The 27,007-nt window shown below is 36.6% G+C and overlaps 2 protein-coding genes, 1 non-coding gene and 1 pseudogene across 5 annotated transcripts; all 4 read left to right on the top strand.

Moving 5' to 3' along the window:
• Positions 1 to 635: 635 nt before the first annotated feature.
• On the top strand, positions 636 to 743 carry LOC127742140 (small nucleolar RNA R71). Its single transcript, XR_008003327.1, has one exon. It is a non-coding gene; the product is annotated as a small nucleolar RNA R71 (small nucleolar RNA).
• A 5,642-nt stretch (positions 744 to 6,385) lies between these two features.
• On the top strand, positions 6,386 to 8,859 carry LOC107464616 (NADH dehydrogenase [ubiquinone] 1 alpha subcomplex subunit 2-like). Its single transcript, XM_016083536.3, has 3 exons — positions 6,386 to 6,578; positions 6,675 to 6,781; positions 8,704 to 8,859. The coding sequence occupies exons 1-3, from the start codon at positions 6,418 to 6,420 to the stop codon at positions 8,805 to 8,807; spliced, it is 372 nt and encodes a 123-aa protein (XP_015939022.3). The 5' UTR covers positions 6,386 to 6,417; the 3' UTR covers positions 8,808 to 8,859.
• Positions 8,860 to 13,784: 4,925 nt separating this feature from the next.
• Positions 13,785 to 17,685, top strand: LOC107464615 (dephospho-CoA kinase). Of its 3 annotated transcripts, none has more exons than XM_021132276.2 (5): positions 13,785 to 14,082; positions 15,560 to 15,654; positions 16,328 to 16,688; positions 16,764 to 16,897; positions 17,178 to 17,685. In XM_021132276.2, exons 3-5 carry the CDS (start codon positions 16,617 to 16,619, stop codon positions 17,611 to 17,613), a joined length of 642 nt encoding a protein of 213 aa, XP_020987935.1. In that variant the 5' UTR covers positions 13,785 to 14,082; positions 15,560 to 15,654; positions 16,328 to 16,616; the 3' UTR covers positions 17,614 to 17,685. The 3 variants fall into 3 exon arrangements, with proteins under 3 accessions (XP_020987935.1, XP_052110604.1, XP_015939017.1); XM_052254644.1 differs by having other exon boundaries at positions 13,788 to 14,082; positions 16,328 to 16,654; XM_016083531.3 differs by lacking the exons at positions 13,785 to 14,082; positions 15,560 to 15,654 and having other exon boundaries at positions 15,901 to 16,654.
• A 246-nt stretch (positions 17,686 to 17,931) lies between these two features.
• LOC107464617 (protein REPRESSOR OF SILENCING 3-like) overlaps positions 17,932 to 27,007 on the top strand; it is a 22,769-nt pseudogene continuing 13,693 nt past the window's right edge.

Here is a 27,007-nt window from a genome sequence, read left to right as displayed (position 1 = left end):
GAGGACCTTATTTCATTCATGAAACTTAGTGTGGCCTTAGATAGATCAAAGACTATATTTGCTAAGCTAGAGGGGCTCTGCTCAGAATTCTCTGTCTGTTACTGAGAGGATGATGGAAAAGGCTTGCTATTGTTAAACATGTTTCTTCCACCATTATTAAAGCCTTGCTGAGGCTTTTGTTGATCTTTCCATGAGAAATTTGGATGATTTCTCCATTATGGATTATAGGTGTTTCCATAGGCTTCACCCATGTAATTCACCTCTGCCATTGCAGTGTTCTCAGGATCATAAGCTTCTTCTTCAGAAGATGCTTCTTTAGTACTATTGGATGCATTTTGCAAACCATTCAGACTCTGAGAAATCATATTGACTTGTTGAGTCAACATTTTATTCTGAGCCAATATGGCATTCAGAGCATTAATTTCAAGAACTCCCTTCCTCTAAGGTGTCCCATTACTCACAGGATTCCTTTCAGAGGTGTACATGAATTGGTTATTTGCAACAATTTCAATGAGTTCCTGAGCTTCTGCAGGCATTTTTTTTAGGTGAATAGATCCACCTGCAGAATAGTCCAATGGCATCTTAGACAATTTAGACAGACCATCATAGAATATATCCAGGATGGTCCATTCTGAAAGCATGTCAGAAGGACACTTTTTGGTCAGTTACTTGTATCTTTCCCAAGCTTCATAGAGGGATTCACCTTCTTTTTGCCTGAAGGTTTAAACATCCACTCTAAGCTTGCTCAGCTTTTGAGGAGGAAAGAACTTGGCTAAGAAAGCCATGACCAGCTTATCCCAAGAGTTCAGGCTATCTCTAGGTTGAGAGTCCAACCATATTCTAGCTCTGTCTCTTACAGCAAAAGGGAAAAGCATAAGCTTGTAGACCTCGGGATCAACTCTATTGGTCTTAATAGTATCACAAATCTGCAAGAATTTAGTTAAGAACTGAAAAGGATCTTCTGATGGAAGTCCATGAAACTTGCAATTCTGTTGTATCAGAGAAACTAATTGAGGCTTTAGCTCAAAGTTATTTGCTCCAATGGCAGGGATTGAGATGCTTCTTCCATGGAAGTTGGAGTTTGGTGCAGTAAAGTCACCAAGCATCTTCCTTGCACATCCACCATTGTTATTGGTTTCGGCCATCTCTACTTCTTTTTCGAAAATTTTAGTAAAGTCCTCTTCAGAGTATTGTGTTTTAGCTTCTCTTAGCTTCCTCTTTAGAGTCCTTTCAGGTTCTGGATCAGCTTCAACAAGAATGTTATTATCCTTGCTCCTGCTCATGTGAAAAAGAAGAGAACAGAAAAGAAGAGGAATTCTTTATGTCACAGTATAGAGATTCCTTTATGTGAGTAGAAGAAGAAAAGAATAGAAGAAGGAGAAGAGAAAAATTTGAACACAGAGGAGAAGAGAGGGTTCAAATTTTAAGATGAAGAGAAGAGTGTTAGTAAATAAATAAATAAATAGAAGAAGATGAGAGGGAGAGAAATTCGAAGATTGTTTTTGAAAAATGGTTAGTGATTTTCGAAAATTAAGAGAAGAAATAAAATTAAAATTAAAATTTGAAACAATTAGTTAATTAAAAGAATTTTGAAAAAGGGTGAGGAGTTTTCGAAAATTAAAGAGAGAAAAGTAGTTAGGTGATTTTGAAAAAGATAAGAAATAGTAAAACAAACAAAAGTCAATTAGTTAGTTGAAAAAGATTTGAAAATTAATTTTGAAAAAATAAGAAGTTAGAAAAGATTTTTGAAATCAAATTTTGAAAAAGATATGATTTGAAAAAGATATGTTTGAAAAGATATGATTGAAAAGATACGATTGAAATTTATTTTGAAAAAGAAATTTAGAAGGATTTGATTTTTTAAAATTAAAATTGATTACTTGACTAACAAGAAACTAAAAGATATGATTCTAGAATTTAAAGATTGAACGTTTCTTAACAAGAAAGTAACAAACTTCAAATTTTTGAATCAATCACATTAATTGTTAGTAAAGCTTTCGAAAATTTGAAATAAAGATAAGAAAAAAATTTTGAAAATCAATTTAAAAAAAAATTCAAACATATAAAAGAAAAATGAAAAAGATTTGATTTTTAAAAAAGTTTTGAAAAGATAAGATTTTTAAAATTGAAATCTTGACTTAACTAACAAAAAACAACTTATTTTAAAAATTTTTGACTAAGTCAACCCAAAGATTTTGAAATTTATGAGTGAAATAAGGAAAAGATATTTTTTTGATTTTTTGAATTTTTAATGAGAAGAGAGGAAAACACAAAAATAACTCAAAACATAAAAATTTTGGATTAAAACAAAAGATGCATGCAAGAACACTATGAATGTCAAGATGAACACCAAGAACACTTTGAAGATGATGATGAACATCAAGAACTTATTTTTGAAAAATTTTCAAGAAAAGAAAAACATGCAAGACACCAAACTTAGAGATTTTTCATGTTTAGACACTATGAATGCAAAAATACATATGAAAAACAACAAAAAACACAAAGCAAGAAAATATGAAGATCAAACAAGAAGACTTATCAAGAACAACTTGAAGATCATGAAAAACACCATGCATGAATTTTTCGAAAATTTTTAGAAAAAATCAAAACATGCAATTGATACCAAACTTGAAAATTGACTCTAGACTCAAACAAGAAACACAAAAATATTTTTGATTTTATGATTCTATAAATTTTTTTGGATTTTTCAAAAATTATTTTTAGAAAAAAAAACGAAAAAGAAGAAAAATTTTTAAAGATTTTTTGAAAACTTTTTGAAAATAAAATAAGAAGAAAATTACCTAATCTAAGCAACAAGATGAACCGTCAGTTGTTCAAACTCGAACAATCCCCGGCAACGGCGCCAAAAACTTGGTGCACGAAATTGTGATCTCAAAGGCGCCAACAAGTTGGTACGCACAATTGTAATCTCAACTCTCTGTCACAACTTCGCACAACTAACCAGTGTGTAGAAACTCCACCGTTGAAAATACATAAGTGAAAATAAGGTAGGCATGGCTGTGAGGCCATCCCCCAGTGTCTAAAGGACTAACAATAATTAAAGATGTTCCAAAAGCTCGTCCAAATATCAAAATACAATAGTGAAACGTCCTATTTATACTAAACTAGTTACTAGGGTTACAGAAATGAGTAAATGATGCAGAAATCCACTTTCGGGCCCACTTGGTGTGTGCTTGGGCTGAGCATTGAAGCTTTCACATGTAGAGGTCTTCCTTGGAGTTAAACGCCAGTTTGTAACTTGTTTCTGGCGTTTAACTCTGCTTTGCAACTTGTTTCTGGTGTTTAACGCCAGAATAGGGCAGAAAGCTGGCATTAAACGCCAGTTTGCATCGTCTAAACTCGAAAAAGTATGGATTATTATATATTGCTGGAAAGCCCTGGATGTCTAATTTCCAACGCAGTTGAGAGCGCGCCATTTGAGTTTCTATAGCTCCAAAAATTACCATTTCGAGTGCAGGGAGGTCAGAATGCAACACCATCAGCAGTCCTTTTTCAGCCTTTGAATCAGATTTTTGCTCAGGTCCCTCAATTTCTGCCAGAAAATACCTGAAATCACGGAAAAATACACAAACTCATAGTAAAGTCTAGAAATATGAATTTTGCTTAAAAACTAATAAAAATATACTAAAAAATGATTAAAACATACTAAAAAATACCTAAAAATAATGGCAAAAAGCGTATAAATTATCCGCTCATCACCCTCCTAACGCACCTACTCAACACTAAGATCACCTATCATACAAAACAGACAAGCAACATGCAAACAGAAGAACCAATGATGAAGAAAAAGGACTTTAAAGCAGAAAGGGAAGGAATTGACATTTACCTGAGATAATTATGAAAACCTGAAAGAGAAGGAAACACATAGGAATGCAAAAATAACGCTCTGGAATGCTTGGGAGAGAAGAAGGTGAAGATAGGAGAAGAGAGAATGAGAAAGGAAGAAGAAATGCAAAAGGTTTAAAAACTGCCACTCAAAAGGCGCGAAAAGACTGGGGGCAAAATGGTCTTTGCGCATGGGGTTTCTCAACCCATTATGAGCACTTAATGCTCGACGCGAGGAACGAGGCGACGAGTGATCACTCTAGCAACAGACGAACACGCGCAAGGGGCACGTTCCCCCCACGGATGGCCGAACTCGCGACAACGCGCGAAAGAAGAGACAACACACCGCCAACAACCCTCACGACTATTGCTGGCGCTTGGGGGGCACTGTTGCGGCATTGTGGGCCGACCCGACATGTAGACCACCCGACCCAAACGGTCGGGTGCGAGCTGCTTAGCCACCGACCCGGACACGCGTCCTTGACAGCTCATCGCTACAGCTGTATGAGGAAGCTTCGAAGAAGGTGGGACTTCTCTGGTGGGACCCACTTCTGACACAGTATATATGAGGAGGGTCCTACCCCTCCCCCAAGGTACGACACCTACCACTTTATCCCTTTTTTCGCCTGCACACCAAACTGACAAGGGCGTCGGAGTGTCTTTGCAGGTGACACCCTCCTTTTACACCCGGAGCCCGAGAAGTCGTCTATTCCAATTTCCAGCACCACCCTCGCGACCTGGTCCCAGGCCACACCCCACCAATCAACTCGAGGATCTTCCCGAACTGTCCGGTACCCAAACTGCCAAACATATACCAAGAATCAACCCTTCTCCAAAATTAAAGCATAACCACAATCAATACTAATATTGTCTAATAACACCAAATATTTAAGTCAATACAAATAACACAATATTATGCATTAGTTTAAAATTTTATGCATTCTAAGAATAAAAAATTAATTTATAGTCTTATAATGACTAATAACACAAAATTTAAGGTTTGCAATACTTAAATTCTACGTAAAAATAGCCATCATCCATCAATAATAACACAAAATATTAATTGTGTATGATGACCGGATCACCGGACTAGGTCCGAGTGACCCAAGCTATGATCCGATCTCAGTTTCACGCACTTCCCGTATTTCATTTCTTCTCTCCAAGTCAACTCCGAATCACTTCGAACTCGGGTCTTTATGATCCAAAATTTTTTGGGACCGGACCAAATTTTCGGGCCGGACCAAACATGCACACCCCTATAAATGAGAATGAAAAGATTGTTTATTGTAGTTGCTATTTTGATGGAACTTTCTATTCTTTCAATATTTGGCTTTTAAATCTAATAGTTGATCATGGACCATTATTATTAATTTGATACTTTTTATTACTATTAAGCATATATAACAGAGAAAATAGTAATTAAATTTATTTTCTTAATTCATGATGCTAAATATTACAGAGTAAAAGTATCACCATAGTAATTTGGTCATAATAATTTTATTTGACACGGAGAACAAGATATAAAAGATAGAAATATAAAATTTTATATTTTTATATTGTATTTGGTGATAAATTAAAATAAATTATAAAAATATAATTTATTCTCATTTTTTTTAGTTAGTATTTTTGTGTTTTTTTTGTTGGGATGGACACAAAATACATCAATTCAGTGTCCTTAGACACAATATCTCTATCCATGTCTCATCTGCTCAAACATAAATTTATATCTCTGTATTCCTATTTCAATGTCCTGTCTGTAAAAATAAACACAACTTTATTGACTTTACCTTCAACTTTTCTAGATCCAGCTCTAATAAAATTAAGAATAACAAAGAAAAATACGTATGCAAACAATAGACTTGTTTGTGTAAGTTTCTAAAACAAGATTTTTTTTAGTTATTTTTTTTAAAAGATCTTATAAAAAAAGTAAAAATAATTTTATGTTTGGATATCTTATGCAATAAGATTTTTTTATCTATTAATTATATTTAGGTATAACAATATAAAAATATTTTTTTATTTATTACATAAAAAATATCTTTTTTTAAAAAAAATATTTTAAAAAAATATAAATTACAATTTTTTTAAAAAATATTTTTTAATTTTTTTATTTTTACTATTAAAAATTTAACAAATACATTAATAAATGAAAAAAAAATCTTTTCATTAAAAAAAAATCTTTTTTTTCCTTTATCAAAATAACAACGCCCAACAAGCACAATATCTCCCAACAATTACCAGTTTACCACTCTTGTCATTTTTTGTCTGTTTGCCGTGGTTTTTGGTTGATTTTTGAAATTGTAAAATGACAACACTACCCTCACTTCGATTCTCACTTCTAAACCCCAAAACCGAAGCCAGTCCCGAATCAGCGCATGGTTTCCGTGTCCATCACCTTGCGGCTTCTTACGCAAACACGTTATTCGACTTTGGCATCACATCCAGTCATTCAGGTAATACATCTGAAACCAACTACTCATAGTATTAAAATGTTTTGAAATTTCTACTTGAAACTTTATTAGGGAGCAGCTCATAGGAGTGAAGTAGCTCAAACTTTTATCTTTCATTTGTATGGGGTTTTACTTTTACCGTCTTTTGTTGATGCCTGCTGATGAGGAAATATCTGAAAATAAAGTATTAAATCGAGGTAGGGAATCAATGGCGTGGAGAGGAAATCTTTCAAAGAACATAAGGGAGCTTCGGTTTTTGATGTGCCAGTCATCACCTGCAAGGTTATATTATTTACATTTTCTTATCTCTTGATTTGATTATGTAAATCTTATAGATAGTTAAGTAGTAATGAGTATTCTTTATTTTGTTATCTTCAGGACATTTGTGGAAAAGAATTATAAGGAACTGAAGACATTGAACCCAAAATTGCCAATACTGATCCGCGAATGCAGTGGAGCTGAACCCCAATTATGGGCAAGATTTGGTATCATCATTCTAATGTCTCATTCTTTTTCTTCTTATTATTATTTGAATTTAATTTTGATAGTGTAGAGTAGTTTTACACATGCATCCAATCACATAACCACGTCAGTAATAATAATTACTTTTTATATTGACAGCAAGAATGGTCTTCCAAAAGAACAGATGTGTGAATGACTCACTGTCAGTGCATCAAAATTAAACTCTCTATATTTGAATTTATCACCCTTTGATATGCTTTTCTGTTCTATATCATCATCAATGAGCCATTGAGCCCTTCTATCCCCGTTTGTTCATTGGCACAATATACATAACTAAATATTAATATACAATACTTTTTGCTTTTATCCTGAGTCAAGAATTCTCAACTTTCTTGCTTACACACTTAATGTATAGTGAGGCTAAAAGTTTTAGTTGTACTGGTCTTGCACAAAGATCAATCCACACCAACTAGTCCAATTACAATCACAATTAGCAATGATATTCACCGTCAATGAATTGTTCCTTTAATGATCATCTTTCACTAACCTTGTACTCATGGGCATAATAGGACTAGATCACAAAAAATATGCTCGAATTTAGACTGAAATTGCAAGAATAGTAAAATGTGCATGCCTCTTCTGGAGGCCAAATCTCTTCTATAGTTGCGTATTCAAGAAACTTAATACTCTCCCAAGTCTGGTTCATTTCTAACTTCTGAGATATTCTCCTCAATACCCCTCCCCTTACCACTTCTAAAATATTCAGCCTCCTCTGTCTAGTTGGTAGAGTTAGTTTCTATTTTCTAAATCTATCCCCATAGGGCCTTGCCCACAATTCACTCTTCATCCTGCACACTCGACAATTAAAATTGAATCCCAATAGTCTATGGCTAGGTATCTATAACTTCACCTGATACACAAATGGAAGATTTTAATAACTTGGTACATAGATAGTATCAGAATAGGTAATTGCAGAAATAAGAAAGAAGTCTCACCATCCTCATACCTTCACTTTAATGAAGTGCCTCTTTTTAGTTGGAAATGCTCATGTGGTCACTTCTCCTTGCATCGCTATTTTCCGTATCATGTGGCATGCTTGGTTAATATTTAACTAGCTCTTTGATTTACTCTTCCATTTTGGTGAGTTACCTCATTCCTACCGACTTGTTTTCCTTGCAACTCAATTTCGATGATTGATGCTGTCATTTGTGACATAAATACATACCATATTTGATAGAATAATTTTGTGGGGTTGGGTTTTACACCTTTTAAAACCCCTGGGATGCTCAATTTGTGGGTAAACAAACTGTTGTTACAAAACATAGTTTACATCTTCCTAATGACAAAAACTACCCCTTATTGTTCAATTTTAGATTATTTATTGAAAGAAAACATCATATTATATTCTTTTCTTAAATATCGGTTGACATCCTTCATCATGTAATGTGAACAAAATAGGTTTTTATAACAAATTTGATACAAGTCAAGAACCTAATGTAGGGAGTGATTTTTGCTCTTGCTAAGGCCCTGCTTATGTTCAGTTTTTTTAATTAATAATTTGATATTGATATAATTGCTATGTAAAATGACTTGGTTAACTACCCACATTCCACCAAATGTACACCAGATATTAGAATTTATGAAGAGACCTGCAATTCAATGCAAAGGCATCACCATACCTTTGGGGAAAAATTGCTGACAAGGAAATAGAGATAACAAATTCCCAGTTTCCTACCCTTTTTTTCTCTGGATTTTGAGGGCATTAAAGAGTGCTTAAAGAATCCACTGACATAGAAAATGTGTATAAGAAATAAATCCCCATATTTCAGCGAATCTATTGTTCATCTATCTATGTCTATCGAACATCTTGATTATTTCTTGCATTATTTTGAAATAAGCACCTCTTTATGGCGAGCTCTCACTTTGTTCAATTTGTTAATGCTAGACTTTGGTGTTGAGAAAGGCATCAAATTGGAAGGCTTGTCTGAGGCACAGATCTCCAAGGCACTTGAAGATCTGGTGAAAGCCGGAGAGATTTTGAAAGCTTGATATTGCTACTTCTGAACTGTTTGGAATGGACTAATGCTCTCATGCTATACTTCTAATTACATTTGCTTATGGTTTATAATAAACCAGAGTTTTACCATTATTTCTAATTGTAATTTATCTAGTTTCATTCGGTCTCTATGTGCATCTTATAGTCACTTCAAGTATGATCATGTCAAGTTGAAAGTCTGGTTCTGCATGACTTTGCTGAGGGATTCATTCAGAACTCAGATTTATTCTGTTCACTTTGACTTTGGTTCTTATCAATAGTCTTTCTTGGTGAAAGATTGCATTGCCAGAGATGTTTTGTATTTACTGTAACAAGGGAAGAAACCGATTTATGTATTGTTTTTCCCTTTGAGTTTTTTTTTGCCATAAAGTTTCCAAAATTGATCGTTGTACACCATTAGCCATCACTCCCATTAGTCCCCAGCTACTATTCATTAAATATACATTTTAAGTTGAAAAACTACTTACATTTAGTAAATGTTTTTTAAGACTTTTTTTTAAAAGAAATTTATTTAGTTTAGACACATATATTTGTATTAAAAGCAAATATGAAATTATGAGAAGTAATTAAGCATTATAAACTCGTTAGATTTTTTTAAATAAATAAAATAAATATTATAATTACTGATATATGTAGTTTTGATAGTATTAACGGGTTTTCATATTTAATTTTATTTCATTTACAGTGTAAACGAGATAAGTATGATTGTATCTCATTTACAAGATATGGTACGCACATGTCTCTGCATATCATGTTTATAAACATGATGTCAAACATGCCTTATCTCGTTTACAGTGTAAACGAGATATGGCCAGTGTAAATCAGATAAGACTGAGTTTAGGTCGTTGACATAATAAACGAAATATAATAGGACAGACAAACATCTAGCTTCCATAAAAGGACCAGCAAACTATTGGTATTCTTCACAAAATTATCAAATCTTCCTTCTCTTCCGTTTTCCTTCCTAGAGCTTTGGAAAAAATGTCTAATAGTAGTGGTTTTTTTTGTTACAATGGTTTATCCCAACTGTTAGATGAGAAATAGTGACAGCAGAGTGATATTTGAGTGCGAGAGTCTAACGCTTTTTCGAAATAGAAGAGTGGATTTGTTGTTAGAACTAAAGAGTATGATATTGTCGCATGTTGGTGGTACGGAGCCAAAATAGGTTGGTCGAGTTGGGTATAGGATGCTAGCATCGATGGGGAATGAGGTGTTTCGATTTCGTCTGTTTTGCCTCGATGGCGACGAGCATGTGCGCCTTATGTTTGATGTGCACGGGAGAATTATGGTTGAACAAGTGATGGAGCTTTCAGCGAAGGTTCGTGACATTGGTGGGGGCGGTAGTGGTACCTCAGACTTCGTACTGGATGACCCTCCTCTCGCACCACGTCCGTTGCACTATGCGAGTCCGGTGCAGGACATGAAAGTTGAGGGTGAGGATCGGACGATGACTACGTTGTCGATAGTGACGGAAGTGGTTCATCTGTGGGTGATGATGAAGATGAGTTCATACCAGAGACTCCCGTTGGGAGATCACGTCGATACTTGTTGCCAACTCCCAAACCAATCCCGGAGTTATCATCTGTGCCCAGCTACTACCACACATTGGACTTGGATGCGATGTATGAGAAAACTCCGTACTCGAACACGGGGGCCGAGGATTACAACACGGATGGTAGTATGGAGTTTGGAGTTGGTCATAGATTCAGGAGTAGAGAGGCAGTGCTGCAAGGTGTGAAGAATTACAGCATTCGGCGAAGCACAAAGTATCGGGTAGTTGAATCGGACCGGATGAAGTACCACGTACGATGCAGGCATTTCACGTACGGTTGTCCTTGGACCTTCCGGGTCACCTTCCGACAGAATCTCGGATATTGGTGAGTGTTTCAAGATTTTAGCTCGTCTTTAAAATCGCTGTTGTCATTTTGGTTAGATTTTAATTTGATGATACTTAAAAACTTTAGGGAGGTGCATAAATTTGGCAGACTGCATACGTGTCTAGCCCCCACCATGTCGTAGGATTATCAGCAGTTGGACAGTCATCTCATATGCAGACTCATCTTGCCGCTCATACAGTCAAGTCCATCAGTTTTCATCCTTGTTCTACAAAGTACACTGAGACAAAGCTATCACTTCAAGCCACCGTACAGGAAGGTATGGATGGCAAAACAAAGACAATTACACAGATATATGGTGATTGGGATGAGTCATACAATAGGGTGCCATGGTTGCTCCAAGCATTGCAGAGTTGTTGTCTAGGCACGTTATGTGACTTGAGTGCTGTGCCATACTATGATGGACACGTGATGGTTCCGGACTGCAGTTAGTTTGACAAGGTTTTCTGGTCGTACCCTCCATGCATTGAAGCGTTCAAGCATTGCAATCTCTTTGTCTCAGTAGATGGCACACATTTGTACAGCAAGTATGGAGCGATGTTGCTAATTGCAGTTGTCCAAGACGGTAATAGCAATATCCTACCTGTGGCTTTCGCCATTGTTGAGTCTGGGAGTATGGAGTCATGGTCGTTATTTCTATCCAATCTGAGGCGCCATGTCATATCGCAGGAAGGACTTCTTATTATATCTGATAGATTCCAAGCAATCAAGGCTGCGCTTAGAGCGGATGATAGCATATGGAAGCCTCCTAGGGCGTTTCATGCATATTGTGTTAGGCATATAGTTGCAAACTTTATGTCCCAGTTCAAGTCAGCTGAGGGCAAGCGATATCTCATTAATGATGCCTATAGTCCTAGCAGTACTGGCTACAAGTGGTACATGTATGCTCTGAGGACCTTATCGCGTGAGATGGCTGACTGGGTCAGGAGATTTAAGAAAGAAATATGGCTGCAACATTGTGATGGTGGAAGTCGGTGTGGTCACATGACAACGAGCCTTTCCAAGTGCATCAATGCAGTGCTGAAGGGAACAATGTATCTACCCATTTCAGCTATAGTGAGATGCACCTACGAGAGGTTGCAGCAGTTGTTCGTCCGTAAGAAGCGGTTCACAGCCGGCGATGTCCGTCGTATCACGATGTGCTGCATGGCACAAGGAATGGTACGTCTATGCAAGCACAGCGGATCCCCACGAAAGACCGCTGCACCTCCTAAAGTTCGCCAACAATGGCAACCACCTGATGTGCACCTGATTGTTGGACTTGTCGGTCATCAAGTATCTACCAATCAGCAGCATGATATAGCACTTGGTGTACTATCGAAGGGTGGCCGGATCGGTGATGGCTGGCATCTACCAGATCCGGTCTCTAAACTAGGTCTTTTTTATGCTGAACGACTCCTTCCTTTGCGCACCATGCTGCGCTGGAAGGGGCGGTCTGACTCTTAGGAGCTCCTCCACGTACTCCCATGTCGGCCACTGTGTCAAGTCTGCAAGTCACGCAGGCACCCATCCACTGGCTCTCTGTCTGTGCGTAACCCAAGGTGGTACGTAACATCCTGCAGGGTGATGGTGCACTCACCCCATGGTAGGTGGAAAGTATGGGTCTCCGGACACCACCGCTCCAAAAATACAGTGATCAGGGAGTTGTCAAAGACAAAGTCGCAGAGCTGCACCGTATCACCAAACCCGACTTCCCTCAGGTAAGGGACGATGGCATCCGGGGGTGCAAGTGTATGACAGACTAACTCGCCTAGGCAATAAAAGGCGATGCCTTTGTTTAAAAGTAAAAAAAGTTCCAAATACAATACTTCAAACTAATTTCTCTAGCATGTTTAGATCTATTCTAAAAAATATAATATGCAACTCAGATAACCATCAGATAAACATCAGAAAAAATAGTATTTATAATTCCTATTTGCCAACTAACATACTTATCAAATTTTCAGTACGAATAAACTTGACTTCTGCAAAATAAGTTGTCAACAAGTCTTCCCTATGAATAAAAAGTTCATTATGAATTAACTTAATTACTTATAAATATCTTAATCCATATTTGCCACTAACATACTCTGTGTTACCTAAATATCATTCAATATATCCTGTCTATTCACTAATTAAAAGATAATCAATTATTAATTTGAACCATAAAAGATAGTACCAACCTCAAAGTCGATAATTCCCGCAATGAGTCAGTACGCGTTCAGCCAATTTATGTCAGGGTTGTGTGCCATAACGTACCGGGAACTCAAAAATATCAATAAACTAGCCTAAGGATGGAGAGAAATGTGAGAAATATTGATCAGGAGTGGGGTCAGACAATCTGTTAACGAGTTATATTTATAGGCGCCAGCTTTCCTTATCTCATTTATAGTATAAACGAAATATGTAAACGAGATAAGTATGACCGTATCTCGTTTACACGGTAAACAAAATAAGGTATGTATCACATCGCGTTCATAAACGTGATACGTAGAGACGTGTGCATACATTACTATAAAGGAGATAAGGTTAAATATAAAAAATCGTTAATACTCTCAAAATTACATATATCAATAATTATAATATTTATTTTATTTATTTAAAAAAAATCCTATACTCGTTAGTAAATTATATAAAATATTTTTATGAGTATATTATGCGAAGAGTATGTGATGTTTGTTACAATCTCATATTCTTTTAAATAAAATGGTACTATATTAAAGTGATTTCTAAAAAAAATATGTGTTAAAATCATTTTTAATATATTTTTATTTACAATATATTTTAACAAATGATAAATACGTTTTTCACTCCCAACATTTATATTTGAGTTTAATTTTGTTTATAATCTTTTATTTTTATTTTACTCCTAATTTTTCAAATAGGGGCATATAATATAAATATATAACATTTGATAATATATCTCCTAAGTACAACATTTATATTTATTTTTTTGTGTCAAATTCACACACACACTTAAAATTAATAATTCCTTGTATAAAATTCAACTAACTTAAATTTTATAATTTTAAATAATTTAAAAAATAAAACAAAAACCCATTTAGTACACTTCTCAATTCTCATACTGACGGACTCAAACTCTCTCTTCTCTCTCACTGTTACTAGAGACTCTCTCGGTCTCACTCGAGTCTCGTCTCCTTCACACTCGCCGGCGTCTCGTCGTTTGTCTCGTTTTGTCGCCGGCATTTTAACGTCTCGTGGCCTTTCCTGGGCTCCTCGTCGCCGGCGACAGAGGCGTTGCTCGTCGTCTTCTGGTTTCGGGTCCTCGCCGTCGCCGAGTCGCCGTGGACCGTCGTGGAGTCGTCGCGTGCTTCGTCCCTCGTTGTCTTCTGGTTTCGAGTCCTCGCCGTCGCCGAGTCGCCGTGGACCATTAGTGAGTCCCTGCATCATCGCTTCCCCTGTTCTGTCTTTTGCAGATTTCCCTTGTCCCTCTATTTTGAGATGATGTTGAATTGCTAATCAATTAGTTTGCCTTGTTGCTGATCTAAATGTTGCTATAAATCATGAATGAAGTAGGATTTGCTGAATTTGTTGCTGAAAATATCACTGAGATCATTTTTTTTGTTGATGAAAAATCATCAATGAGTTGAATTTGTTGCTAATTATCGTCGCTGTACCTTGAATTTGTTGCTGTCTTACTGAAATAATCACCTAGCTAAATTTTTTGTTCATGAAAATTATCATAGTTGAATTTGTTGTAAAAAATTATCAGTGAGTTGAATTTGTTGCTGTAAGAATAGATTTTATATTGATTGATTTGATTCTTACATAGGCAGTATTGGTCTAGCTCCAAATTTGTCATATGAAAATATAGATGCCGACTTTAGATCACTCTTGGACTAGATTTACTTCTCGAGTTATGTTTTGCTGTATGTTTCTGTTCTGTTTCATCTTTTAATGTGCTTGCATTAGTTAATCTTTTTGCCAACTAGTATTCTAAGATTAGCTTTTAACAAATTAAGGTAGATAGCGCTAAAGAGACCTTATTTAAATGAGCGCTCTTAGAATACTTGTTGGTAAACCATTGTAATAATTTTCTTAAAATTGTCCATTTTATAATAATTGATTCAAAGAAGTTGTACCAACTTGATCTTGATAGAATACTTTGTCCACGTTTTAATTTATACTCGAAGTTTGCACACTTTTTACCCTCACGTTTCAATTTTTTCTCTCGATGCTGTGATTTTTTTCCGCCTCTTGCCATTTATCTATTCAATTCTGGAGATCAATTCCCTCTCTTTTCTTGGATCAATTCCTCTTGTCATTAATTGAGGATTTTTGCATTAGATTGAGAAAGATCAACTTGTGCAGATTTCTTGTTTTGATTTATTTTTCTTTTAAAAATTTGTATTCTTTGCTGTGCTTTTGATGTAGAGTTTTTCATTTCCCCTTTTGATGTTTTGTGTTGTGTGCATTTGTCGAAGCCTTCATTTTCCAGATTGAGCTGTTCTTGACTTCCACGTGAAAAATATGATTTATATGACTTTTCTTTGCCGAGACTAACCTTGCTTTTGTTGTGAATACTAACTAGACTATGAAAACGGGTTAGTGAAGGAAGGGTTGTTACCTTTATATATCTATGACCCAACCTGAGGATTCCAATCAGCAGATTGCATCTTGAATTTTCCAGTGCATACCCTAGATTATAATTTTGCTTGATACTATATATGCCATCATAGTTAGAATCTTCCCATGTTCCTGTACTTATTGAAAGCCTGCAGATTCTTTTCCCATATATTTGTGTATGCAAAATAGATTATATTCAACTCAGCATTTTGATACTTCATTGGAAACTGTTTAGGCTTTGACATCATGAATATGGTTGTTTACTTAATGTGAATCTATTGCAGATCTTCTGGGCATTTTCAATATACTTGGAGGCAGTTGCAATACTGCCCCAGTTGGTTTTGTTGCAACGAAGTGGAAATGTGGACAATTTGACAGGGTAATATATATTCTTTCTTGGGTATGTGTGCTTCTGTTTATGTTTGTCGTCACCGAACAGTCACATCAAAAGGGTTTAATTTCCACCTCATTGCTAGGAAATTAAGTCCCTGGAGAGTGATGTGTTATACATTATTTTACCTCTACTGGATCTCTATTTGGGACAAAAATTTTCAATGCCACCTTATCATATATCCTCTTTCTTCTCTTGAAGAAGCACCATCCAGCTTTTGATGCTTGCATAATTATTTGAATCAATTTAATTTGAGCAATTAGCTCTAGAAGTTTAGGTATTGTTATAGCCTTATTTTGAGGAACTAATTTGAATTTTAGCGAGTAGCTTCAGATATTATGCACACTAGAAGAATAATCATGAATGAATCCAAAATGTGTTTTGCCATACTTGTCCCGTTTCTTTTTTTATTGTGCCAATTGAATGATAAAATGGTCAAGTTTTTGTTGTTTAGTAGATATAGATACCATAGTTACAACAAGAGTTGTTTTTCACTTTTTATTGATTTTTGCTTTACGGCTCATACAGCGAACCATTCTTACCCTAATAATTGTTTTGAAGTGCATTTAAAGTTTCTTTTCTTTCGGGCTCAGCCCGTCTCTATGGCAAAAATATTAACATCTCAGTCTGGAAAAAAAACCGCCTATGCATTGAACAAAAGAAGGAAAGCTCTTGCAGACTATGCGAACTGCGAAGCTCAGACAGACAAGGTCATCATCGCAGTCGCCATTCATCGCAACGGATCGGCGAGGCTGCTCTAATGTCATCTGAAACAGATACAGATTTTCAAAAGGCCACAAGAAGAACCAAATCACGACTGCAGAGCAAGTAGAAGCACAGAACACCCTGGGAGGAATTGAATTGAATCGAATCAAGGGAAATGAGGATAGTTGGATTGTCCGGCGGAATCGCGTCTGGGAAGAGCACCGTTTCCAATCTCTTCAAGTCCCATGGGGTTCCTGTTGTTGACGCTGACGTCATCACTCGTGTTCGTTATTTATTCTAAATCTTTTTCTTGTGATGTGAGTGTTCTTGTTTGAGTTTTGCTTTTGAACTGAATAAGATTCTCAAGCTCAGTTAATGTTTGGAATTCGCAGGATGCTTTGAAGAAATGGAAAAAAGTTGTTGCAACTTTTGGGGAGGAAATCCTTCTTGAAAATGGAGAAGTCAATAGACCCATGCTTGGCCAGATTGTTTTTTCCGATCCTGATAAGCGCCAATTTCTCGATCGGTTATCAAATCTTACTCTTTTTCTCTTAATTTACATGGAATTTCCTAACAATTTTGCATATGTGGATTGCTCAAAGCTACTTCTTTTAGTATTTATTTTACGTGCCCTAATCCTAGATTTTTGGTTAATTCTCTTTCTAAGGTTAGAGTAGGCTAAAGTTGAAGACTTTATAATTCGTAACCGACAGCTAGTATTTTCAATTCAATCATTCCTAAAATGCATCATTTTTAGGATTAGTTTGTTGAATTTTATTTGAATTTCAGTTGTGATCATGTTTTAGATTATTGGCTCCCCATATATCCTCTGGAATTTTTTGGGAAGTTGTGAAGCTGTGGCTGAAGGGATACAAGGTTATTGTTCTTGATGTCCCCTTGTTGTTTGAGGCCAAGATCGACAAGTTCACAAAGCCAATTATAGTTGTGTGGATTGATCCTGAAACACAGAAAAAGAGACTCATGGGGAGAGACAAATCAAATGAGGAGGATGCTGGGAACAGGATCAATGCTCAAATGCCACTTGATGTGAAGAGGAATAAAGCGGATATAGTGATAGATAACAGTGGATCACTTGATGACTTGAAGGAACAGTTTCAGAAGTTTCAGAAGGTTCTAATTGAAGTGTCAAAACCCTTGACAGGGACTCGGTTCCAGGAATGGAGCCTTGGTCATGCTTCACTCATTTCAGGTCTTGTTTTGTGTATAAAAGCACTTTCATAGTCACTTATGTTCTTTAGAAGATTAAATTTGAATTTGTAATTTAGCATTTTAAAAGATGAATTTAGCTGTCAAGTACTGTTATCTTTTTTGTGGCAGTTTGACTAATTTATAATTATGATGAGGTTGACCACTGTTTTAACATGGATAGTAATGAGAAGGTGCAGCAGGGAATTGACCAAAAAATTATAAAGAATTATAGTCTTTGATCTTAGTCTACTCTAACCTTAGATAGAGAATTGACTAAAAATCTAGGATCAGGGCACCTAAAATAAATACTAAAAGTAGGTTTGAGCAATTCACATATACAAAATTGTTAAGAAATTTCATGTAAATTAAGAGAAAGAATAAGATTTGATAATTGAGAAATTGGCGTTTATCGAGTGGAAAAAATAATCTGGCCAAGCATGAGTTTCTTGACTTTTCTATTTTCATGGAGGATTTTCTCCTAGAAGCTGCAACAAATTTTTCCATTCACCACTACCTTTCTTTAAAGCAACATGCGAATTTCAAACATTTGCGAATTCCAAACATTCACCAAGTTTGAGAATTTTATTCAGTTAAAAAACAAAACCCTAACAAAAACACAAGCATCACAAGATAAAAAAATAGAATAAATAACTCACACGAGCGATGACGTCAGTGTCAACAATTGTAAACGGTGCTCTTCCCAGAACCACAACGGTCCATGACCCACAGCAATGGCTAGGACCTGAAACCAAAAGACAACGATCTGGACGAGTTGCTTCTATTGTCGGTGACGAGAAGGCCAAGGAAGACCGCGATACACTGAAACGCAAGCGAAGGTAAAGGACATGATATGGAACGTAACTAGAGTAAGATGAAAAATCAAAGAAAGAAATTTCTCTACTTTAATTTGATTTCTTGATGCAATAGTTAAGGTTTGTTTATACCCAAATTTTTTTAAAAAAAAATTTATTCATCAAAAGTAAGAAAAAAAAAGTAACTACCGAATTTTAGAGAATTTTTATCTCTTTTAAGTTTAAAATCCTAATGCATAAGTTCACTAAAATAAAAATAAGTCAAATCATAACTGAGCATAAAACAAACAAAACAAACTAAAATAAAATTTAATATAAAATAAATACTAAGAAAGTGGTGTCTATTTAATTCTTAACTAACGAGAATCTTCAATGCATCTTATAAATAGTAAGACGTTTAACTTTTCATAACCGTTAATAATTGTCTTGTCCAATTCTCATGGTTTTAAAAATTAGACCGGACCATCTGGTCGAACCAGTTCATCCGAAAACCGGCAATGCAAGCAGTCTGGTCTTTCACCTATAACCACTAAAAAAAACCGTGAAAACCGTCGAACCAAACAACCACCCTCCTCTTCCCCAATCATTCATTCATTTAATCATTTGTCACTATACTCCCTGTACTGGAGATTGGAGAACTCTGAAGCGAAGGAACCCTAGCCCTCCCTCGTCGCCGCCGTTCCCAGGTCGTCGGCGCCGCCGCCGTCCCCAGGTCGTCAGCACCGCCGTTCCCAGGTCGTCGAACCTTAACCCAGTAACTCGGCAGGTACTCTTCATCTTCGCTGGCTTCTCGACGCGGAACCCAGGTTAGTGGCTCATCTTCATCTTCGGTCTTCTTCAATTTTTGTTCCTTTTTTCTTCAATTCTTCTTCAGTCTTGGTTTGAACTTTGAAGTTTGGTTCTTCAATTCTTCATCTTCGGTCTTCCGTCTTGGTTTCCAGTTTGGTATTCCCTTGTATTTGCTGGTGGTTAATGGTGGAACTTTTACAAATTTAAAAATTAGTATGTATGGTTCTGATTGCTCTGTTAGTTAGTAATACTTACTCTGTTATTCTGTTTTAGTGTTTTAGTCAGTAATACTTACTCTGATGGCTCTGATAGTGTTTTACTGGTTTACCAGTTGCTGATGGCTCCTAATTTGTTTGTTGCAATATTGCTGAATGCTGTAGGCTGATGGCTCTTAATTTTTTTGTTCAAATTTACTGATAGCTTTGTTTGTAGTTGCTGGTTTTGTTGGGTGAAGGTTTAGTGTTTTGGAATGTTTCATAATGTGCTAATGTTTGTAATTGCTGGCTTTGTTTGTAATTGTTGGGTGAAGGTTTAGTGTTTTGTGATTATTGGTTAATGTTTTGGTTTAGTGTTCTCTCTTTTCCAAATTTTCCTTTTTCCTGTATTTTTGCATGTTTCTGAATTGGTAATTTAATCAGTTTTGATCTATCATGGTACATATGTCAGCGTTATCATCTTTCATAGGTACAAATGGTTATTTATTCCAAAATAAAACTTATGATATTTATGAAGTTTTTGACATGGTTCCGTATTCAAGGACAAAAAAGATATTTTACCCAAAAAATAATTAAGAAAAAAATTGCCGCTTCTAATTCTTACTCTTGGAGGCACAAAACATTGTCGAACCAACTTAATAGCATTCCTCTATCAACTGTATTATTGTTAATTGAGTGCAGGCTAACGTTCCTTAAGGCATGAAGGGGCAACACAACAAGGCGGTGAGAATATTTGTCGGTGGATTGGGAGAATCAGTAACTAAACAAGACCTCCACAGTTTGTTCAGCTCTTTCGGCAATGTCGAAGCAGTCGAAACAATCCGAACCAAAGGTCGCAGTTTCGCCTATCTTGACTTCCTTCCTTCTCCCACCGATGACAAATCTCTTTCCAGGCTTTTTAGCAAGGTTTGTTTTTTCTCTTATTTTTTTAGTTAAAACTTCATTAAATTCAATTGATTATAACAATATGCATTTTTTGTTAAAAACTAAAAAAAAATTATTGTCTTGGCAGTATAATGGTTGTGTTTGGAAGGGTGGGAAGTTGAAGCTTGAGAAGGCTAAAGAATATTATCTAGTACGGTTGAAACGAGAATGGGATGAAGATGCTATGTCATGTTAGTGACAAACCAGTCACTACTAATAAGTTAGAGGAAAAGCCCACAAAAGAGAGTTTAAAGACAAAGCAACTCCACATTTACTTCCCGAGGTTAAGAAAGGTGACATACTAATATAACATACCTTTATTTATTCATTTAGTCGACACAAGTATGTATTCATTGGTCATTGACGTTGTTAAAAGCCAATATCCAATGAATCTGGATGGATCAAACTCCTCTAAATTGAGGATATTGGTAAAGTTATAAATTAAGATAGTGGGGTTCACATATCTTAGAAGTTACAAATTCAATGGTGATTAAGCCTTCACTTTATCACTTTACTAATCTCATTTTAGAGAATCTTTTTTCAGTTTGGAACCCTACGTTGAATAAACTCCATCTATAAATATGTTCACTGGTTGTGTTTCAACATGTTTTTTGGATGTTGAACCGTGGCCTTTAAAGGCGTTTGTGTTTTGAATAACCTTTAAACTGTCAAGCTAAAAGGTGTGGATGCCAGTCTTGGGTGTGTATCTAGTGTGGCTATGGCTTTGTAGAATGCCATTTTTGCATATGAAAGTGGTATAACGTGGGAAATATTATGTAAAATACTGTAGAGCTTTGCCATGGATTCATGTCTTAATATTTTTGTTTTTTTTTCAATGTCAAGAATTAAGCTCACAATATTATAGGTACAGTTATTTCGGTAATGAATACAACAACAAAGCCTTGTCCCACTAAGTGGGGTCGACTACATGAATCAAACGACGCCATTGTACTCTGTCATGTATCATGTCTACAGAGAGAACGTTTACATGTAGATCTCGTTTGACCACCTCATGGATGGTCTTCTTAGGTCTTCTTCTGTCTTTCGCCCTTTGTCCATCTTCCATCTCATCCACCCTCCTGATTGGATGTTCTATCGGTCTTCTTCTCACATGTCCAAACCACCTGAGACGCGATTCAACCATCTTTTCCACAATGGGTGCTACTCCAACTCTCTCCCTTATATCTTCATTCCTTATTTTATCCAATCGCATATGACCACTCATCCATCTCAACATCTTCATCTCTGCCACACTCAACTTATGTTCGTGCTCCCCTTTAGCCGTCCAACACTCCGTACCATACAGCATAGCCGGTCTTATAGTGGTGTGATAGAATTTACCTTTAAGTTTTAAAGGCACTTTTTGTCGCATATAAAACCAGATGCACTCCGCCATTTTGACCAACCTGCTTGGATCATATGATTTACATTCTGTTCAATCTCTCCATTATCCTGTATGATGCACCCAAGATACTTAAAACTTTTAACTTTTCCTAGGATGTTTTCTCCAATCTTCACCTCTATATTGGGGTTTTCCCTTCTCAGACTGAACTTACATTCCATATATTCTGTCTTGCTACGGCTTATGCGCAGACCATACACTTCTAAAGCTTCTCTCCATAACTCTAACTTCTTATTTAGGTCTTCCCTTGACTCTCCCATAAGGACGATATCATCGGCAAAAAGCATGCACCATGGCACAAGCTATTGGATGTGCTCTGTGAGTACTTCCAAGACTAATGTGAAAAGGTATGGACTTAAGGATGATCCCTGGTGTAATCCTATACCAATAGGAAATTCCTCCGTCACACCACATTGAGTCTTCACACTAGTTGTGGCCCCATTATACATGTCTTTAATTTCCCGAATATATGCGATCCTTACTCTCCTCTTTTCTAAAACCTTCCATAAGACCTCCCTTGGTACCCTATCATACGCTTTTTCCAAATCAATAAACACCATATGTAGATCCCTTTTACTACTACGATACCTCTCCATCATCCTTCTTAATAGGTATATCGCTTCAGTGGTAGATCTTCCTGGCATAAATCCATATTGGTTCTCTGTTACTTGTGTCTCTTTTTTCAACCTCCGTTCTATCACCCTTTTCCATAACTTCATAGTATGACTCATAAGCTTAATCCCTCTATAGTTTCCGCAACTTTGTATATCCCCCTTATTCTTGTAGATAGGTACCAAGGTGCTCTTTCTCCACTCATTAGGCATCTTCTTTGACCTTAAAATCTCATTAAAAAGCTTGGTTAACCAGTTGATGTCTTTTTCTCCAAGACCCTTCCAAACCTCAATCGGGATATTATTAGGTCCTACTGCCCTGCCATTTTTCATCTGCTTTAGAGCCTCTTTTACCTCGAAGTCTCGAATCCTTCGATAGTAGTCAAAGTTTTGATCTTCTTCCCTTGTGCATAATCGACCAAGGCTTGGAAGAGACTTCTGTCCCTCATTAAATAACTCGTAGAAGTAGCTCTTCCACCTTTCATTAATCTTCTCCTCTTGAGCAAACACCTCTCCATCCTTATCCTTTATGCACTTAACCTGATCCAAATCTCTCGTTCTTCTTTCCCGGCTCTTTGCGATTCTATATATACCTTTTTCTCCTTTTTCATGCCCAAAGACTGGTAGAGACCCTCATATGCTCTTGTTCTTGCTTCACTTACAGCCACTTTTGTCTCTTTCTTAGCCGCCTTATATTTTTCCCAGTTATCTGCATTGCGGCATAAAGACCACCTTTAAAGCATTCCCCTGTTTATCTTTATCTTTTCTTGTATACTCGCATTCCACCACCACGACTCCTTGTCTTTTGGTCCTATTCCTTTAGATTCACCAAAATATTCTTTTGCTGTTCTTCTAATAACTTCTGTCTTCTCCCTCCACATCTCTTCCGCGCTTCCATTCCCATCCCACTTTGCCTCTTCTCCTACCCATCTTAGGAAGCTTCTTTGTTCTTCACCTTTCATCCACCACCACCTTGTCCTTGGGTTCTTCGTATGATGTCTTTTCCTTAACTTTTGCTCAACGCGAAAATCCATGACGAGCACCCTATGTTGTGTTGTCAAACTCTCTCCCGGGATAATTTTAGAGTTAATGTAAAATTTTCGGTCGACTCTCCTCAACAAGAAGAAGTCGATTTGAGAGCTTGTCATGCCACTCTTATAGGTTATAAGATGTTCGTCTCTCTTTTTAAAACATGTATTTGCGATGAGAATATCAAAGGTTGAGGAAAAGTCCAAAATAGTTTTACCCTCGGCATTGATCACCCCGAAACCATGGCCTCCGTGAATACTCCCATATCCAATCACTTCTCTCCCAACATGGCCATTTAAATCTCCTCCTAAGAAAATCTTATCTCCCAAAGGTATGCCTTGAACCAAACTCTCTAGATCCTCCCAAAACCTTATCTTGTGTTGTTCGCCCGAACCCACTTGCGGTGCATAGGCGCTAATCACATGGAAAGCACCTCCCTCCAGCACAAGTTTGATAGAGATGATCTGATCTCCCACCTTCTTGACATCCACTACGTCCTTCTTCCACTTCTTATCCACAATTATTCCAACCTCATTCCTATTCTTCACATTTCCTGTATACTAAAGTTTGAAACCAGAAGTATCCAACTCCCTAGCCTTTGCACCAACCCATTTCGTTTCTTGTAGGCACATAATGTTAATCTTCCTCCTTGTCATGGTGTCCACCACCTCCATGGACTTTCCTGTTAGAGTGCCTATGTTTCATGTCCCAAATCTCAACCTTCTGTCGCTTCGACCTTTACCTTTTACTTTGTAAACTAGCTTATTTACCCTCGTCCATTCACGAAAATGCAAGAACCCTTGCTCATTTAACACTACATCCGGGCACCGATGCATCGGCTCTTGCTTTGACACCGTACTCGAGCCATACGGCGTGTTGCTTCCGGGCAACGACCTAACTTTAGCACAATAATGTCTTTGATTCATGTCATGGGGTTCGGCTATATTTTTATGTTGGTTTCCAAAGACCTAACACAACCCTCCTCCTTTATCCGGGTTTAGGACCGGCTATGTACCGCAAGTGTAACATATTCGGTAATGAATGACACTAAGAAATGATCTGAACTGTTAGCTGTCTCCATTTCTATGAGGCCATACTGTAAACATTTATTATGACACGTTTTAAAGGTTTTGGCAGGAATAACAAGGCCAACATTTGTGGGAGTGTCTAATTATGCTGTTCTCAGATGGTCTGTTTGTTTGAAGTGTGTCATTTTAAATTTTTTAGGATTATTCTTTTCTTTTACATATCTTATAGGTAATTTTGTGCTTTTGGTGTCTTGTTTTTTGTTCTGTGATGTATATGTGTTTTTTCGAGACTGTCCCTGTATAATATATAGAGACTTTAGGGAATGTTTGCGACATTTGTAGCCTTGAAGACTCATTGTTGCCTTCTAGGTACTATCATGAGAAGAGAGAGAGAAAAAGGGAAAGGGGGGTTGTATATATTTTTATATCATTGTTTTAAATGGTTTTTCATTTATATTCCTCCTCTATTCTGTTAAAATTTCTATTCATGTAATACATGTTAGGTTTAACATCTTATCACGTAATAAGGTTTAAAATTTCTTGTCTTTCCCTTATATTCGGTCATGTAAAGAAACGTTAATGCTTAATCATATGGTTCAATTTTTACATGCAACATATGTACTTATGCAGGTAAAATCTATACCATTCACTGGAACTGAAAAGCACAAATATAGTTTCCAGAATATTAAAGTTCCTCTTCTCCCTGTGGATTTCTGTGATTGCAAGGAACATTGTAGTCCTTCTGGCACAGAAAGGGGAAAACTACATATTGAAAGGGCAACAGAAATTGGAGGAATGAATGATGAAGAAATTAACATAATGAATGTCTTGATGAACAAACTACTTGGAAAAGAAAATGTTTTCGAAAAGAATAATCTTGAAACAGAGGATTCCTTTGAATCACCTGCACATCCTGATTACTCTGAAGTAGGTAGTTCAACAGATGAAGATGATCTCATTATTAACGTGAACACAAAGAAAAATAAATCATCCATAATAGGGAGTGATGAACTTCAAATGATCTTGGAAAATAAGGTTAATTTTCATTGCTGTCATCGTCGTCGTCGTCATCATCATCATCATCATCATCATCATCATCATCATTATTATTATTATTATGCAATAGGGCTTACTAGGGAATGGATCCTCTCAATTTTTTCCCTCAATTGTTTGGTAAAGTGTGATCTTTCACGTTACATTAAGTGGGACCAAGAAAAAATATGTGAGAAGATATTGAATGATGAGAGATCACACTTTACGAAACAATTAAGAGAAAAAAATTGAGAGGATTCACTCCCCTTACAAAAGAAACCGGTTAAGTTATCTCTTATTGTATCGCTCCTTATTTTTTTTAATCAAAGAATAGATTTATTTATATTGTTTCTAATTGTTGTTTGGATATTCAGGACTCATGGTCCAATAAATAAAAAATTGGTAAGGAAGAAAATGACAAGAGTGAGTCTCATGTGCATAAAGGGCATAAGAGCAATCTTAACAATAAGAGAAAATCACTTCGCAAATCAGAAAGGGAAAGCATTGGACATGTAATGAGCGGATAATTTATACGCTTTTTGGCATTGTTTTTAGTATGTTTTAGTTAGTTTTTTATTAGTTTTTAGTTAAAATTCGCTTTTTTGGACTTTACTATGAGTTTGTGTGATTTTCTGTGATTTCAGGTATTTTCTGGCTGAAATTGAGGGACCTGAGCAAAAATCTGATTCAGAGGCTGAAGGACTGCATATGCTGTTGGATTCTGACCTCCATGCACTCAAAGTGGATTTTCTGGAGCTACAGAAGCCCAATTGGTGCGCTCTCAATTGCGTTGGAAAGTAGACATTCTGGGCTTTCCAGCAATGTATAATAGTTCATACTTTGCTCGAGATTTGATGGCCCAAACCGGCGTTCCAAATCAGCTCAAGAATGCCCGGCGTTAAACGCCGGAACTGGCACAAGAATGGGAGTTAAACGCCCAAACTGGCACAAAAGCTGGCGTTTAACTCCAATAAAAGTCTCTACACATGAAAGCTTCAATGCTCAGCCCAAGCACACACCAAGTGGGCCCGGGAGTGGATTTTTATGTCATTTACTCATCTTTGTAAACCCTAAGCTACTAGTTCTCTACAAATAGGACCTTTTGCTATTGTATTAGACATCTTTTGATCATGTTTTTATGATTAAACCCTCTTTGGGAGGCTGGCCATTAGGCCATGCCTAGACCTTGTTCTTATGTATTTTCAACGATGGAGTTTCTACACACCATAGATTAAGGTGTGGAGCTCTGCTGTACCTCGAGTATTAATGCAATTACTATTGTTCTTCTATTCAATTCAGCTTATTCTTGTTCTAAGATATCACTTGTTCCTCAACTTGATGAATGTGATGATCCGTGACACTCACCATCATTCTCACCTATGAACGTGTGTCTCACAACCACCTCCGTTCTACCTTAGATTGAGTGGATATCTCTTGGATCCCTTAATCGGAATCTTCGTGGTATAAGCTAGAATTGATGGCGGCATTCTTGAGAATCCGGAAGGTCTAAACCTTGTCTGTGGTATTCTGAGTAGGATTCAAGGATTGAATGACTATAACGAGCTTCAAACTCCTGAAGGCTGGG

The sequence above is a fragment of the Arachis duranensis genome, chromosome 9 (genome assembly GCF_000817695.3).
Source record: "Arachis duranensis cultivar V14167 chromosome 9, aradu.V14167.gnm2.J7QH, whole genome shotgun sequence".
Classification (NCBI taxonomy): Eukaryota; Viridiplantae; Streptophyta; class Magnoliopsida; order Fabales; family Fabaceae; genus Arachis; species Arachis duranensis.
Note: the sequence above shows the minus strand (reverse complement) of the source record. Positions and strands in the feature narration are given on the sequence as shown.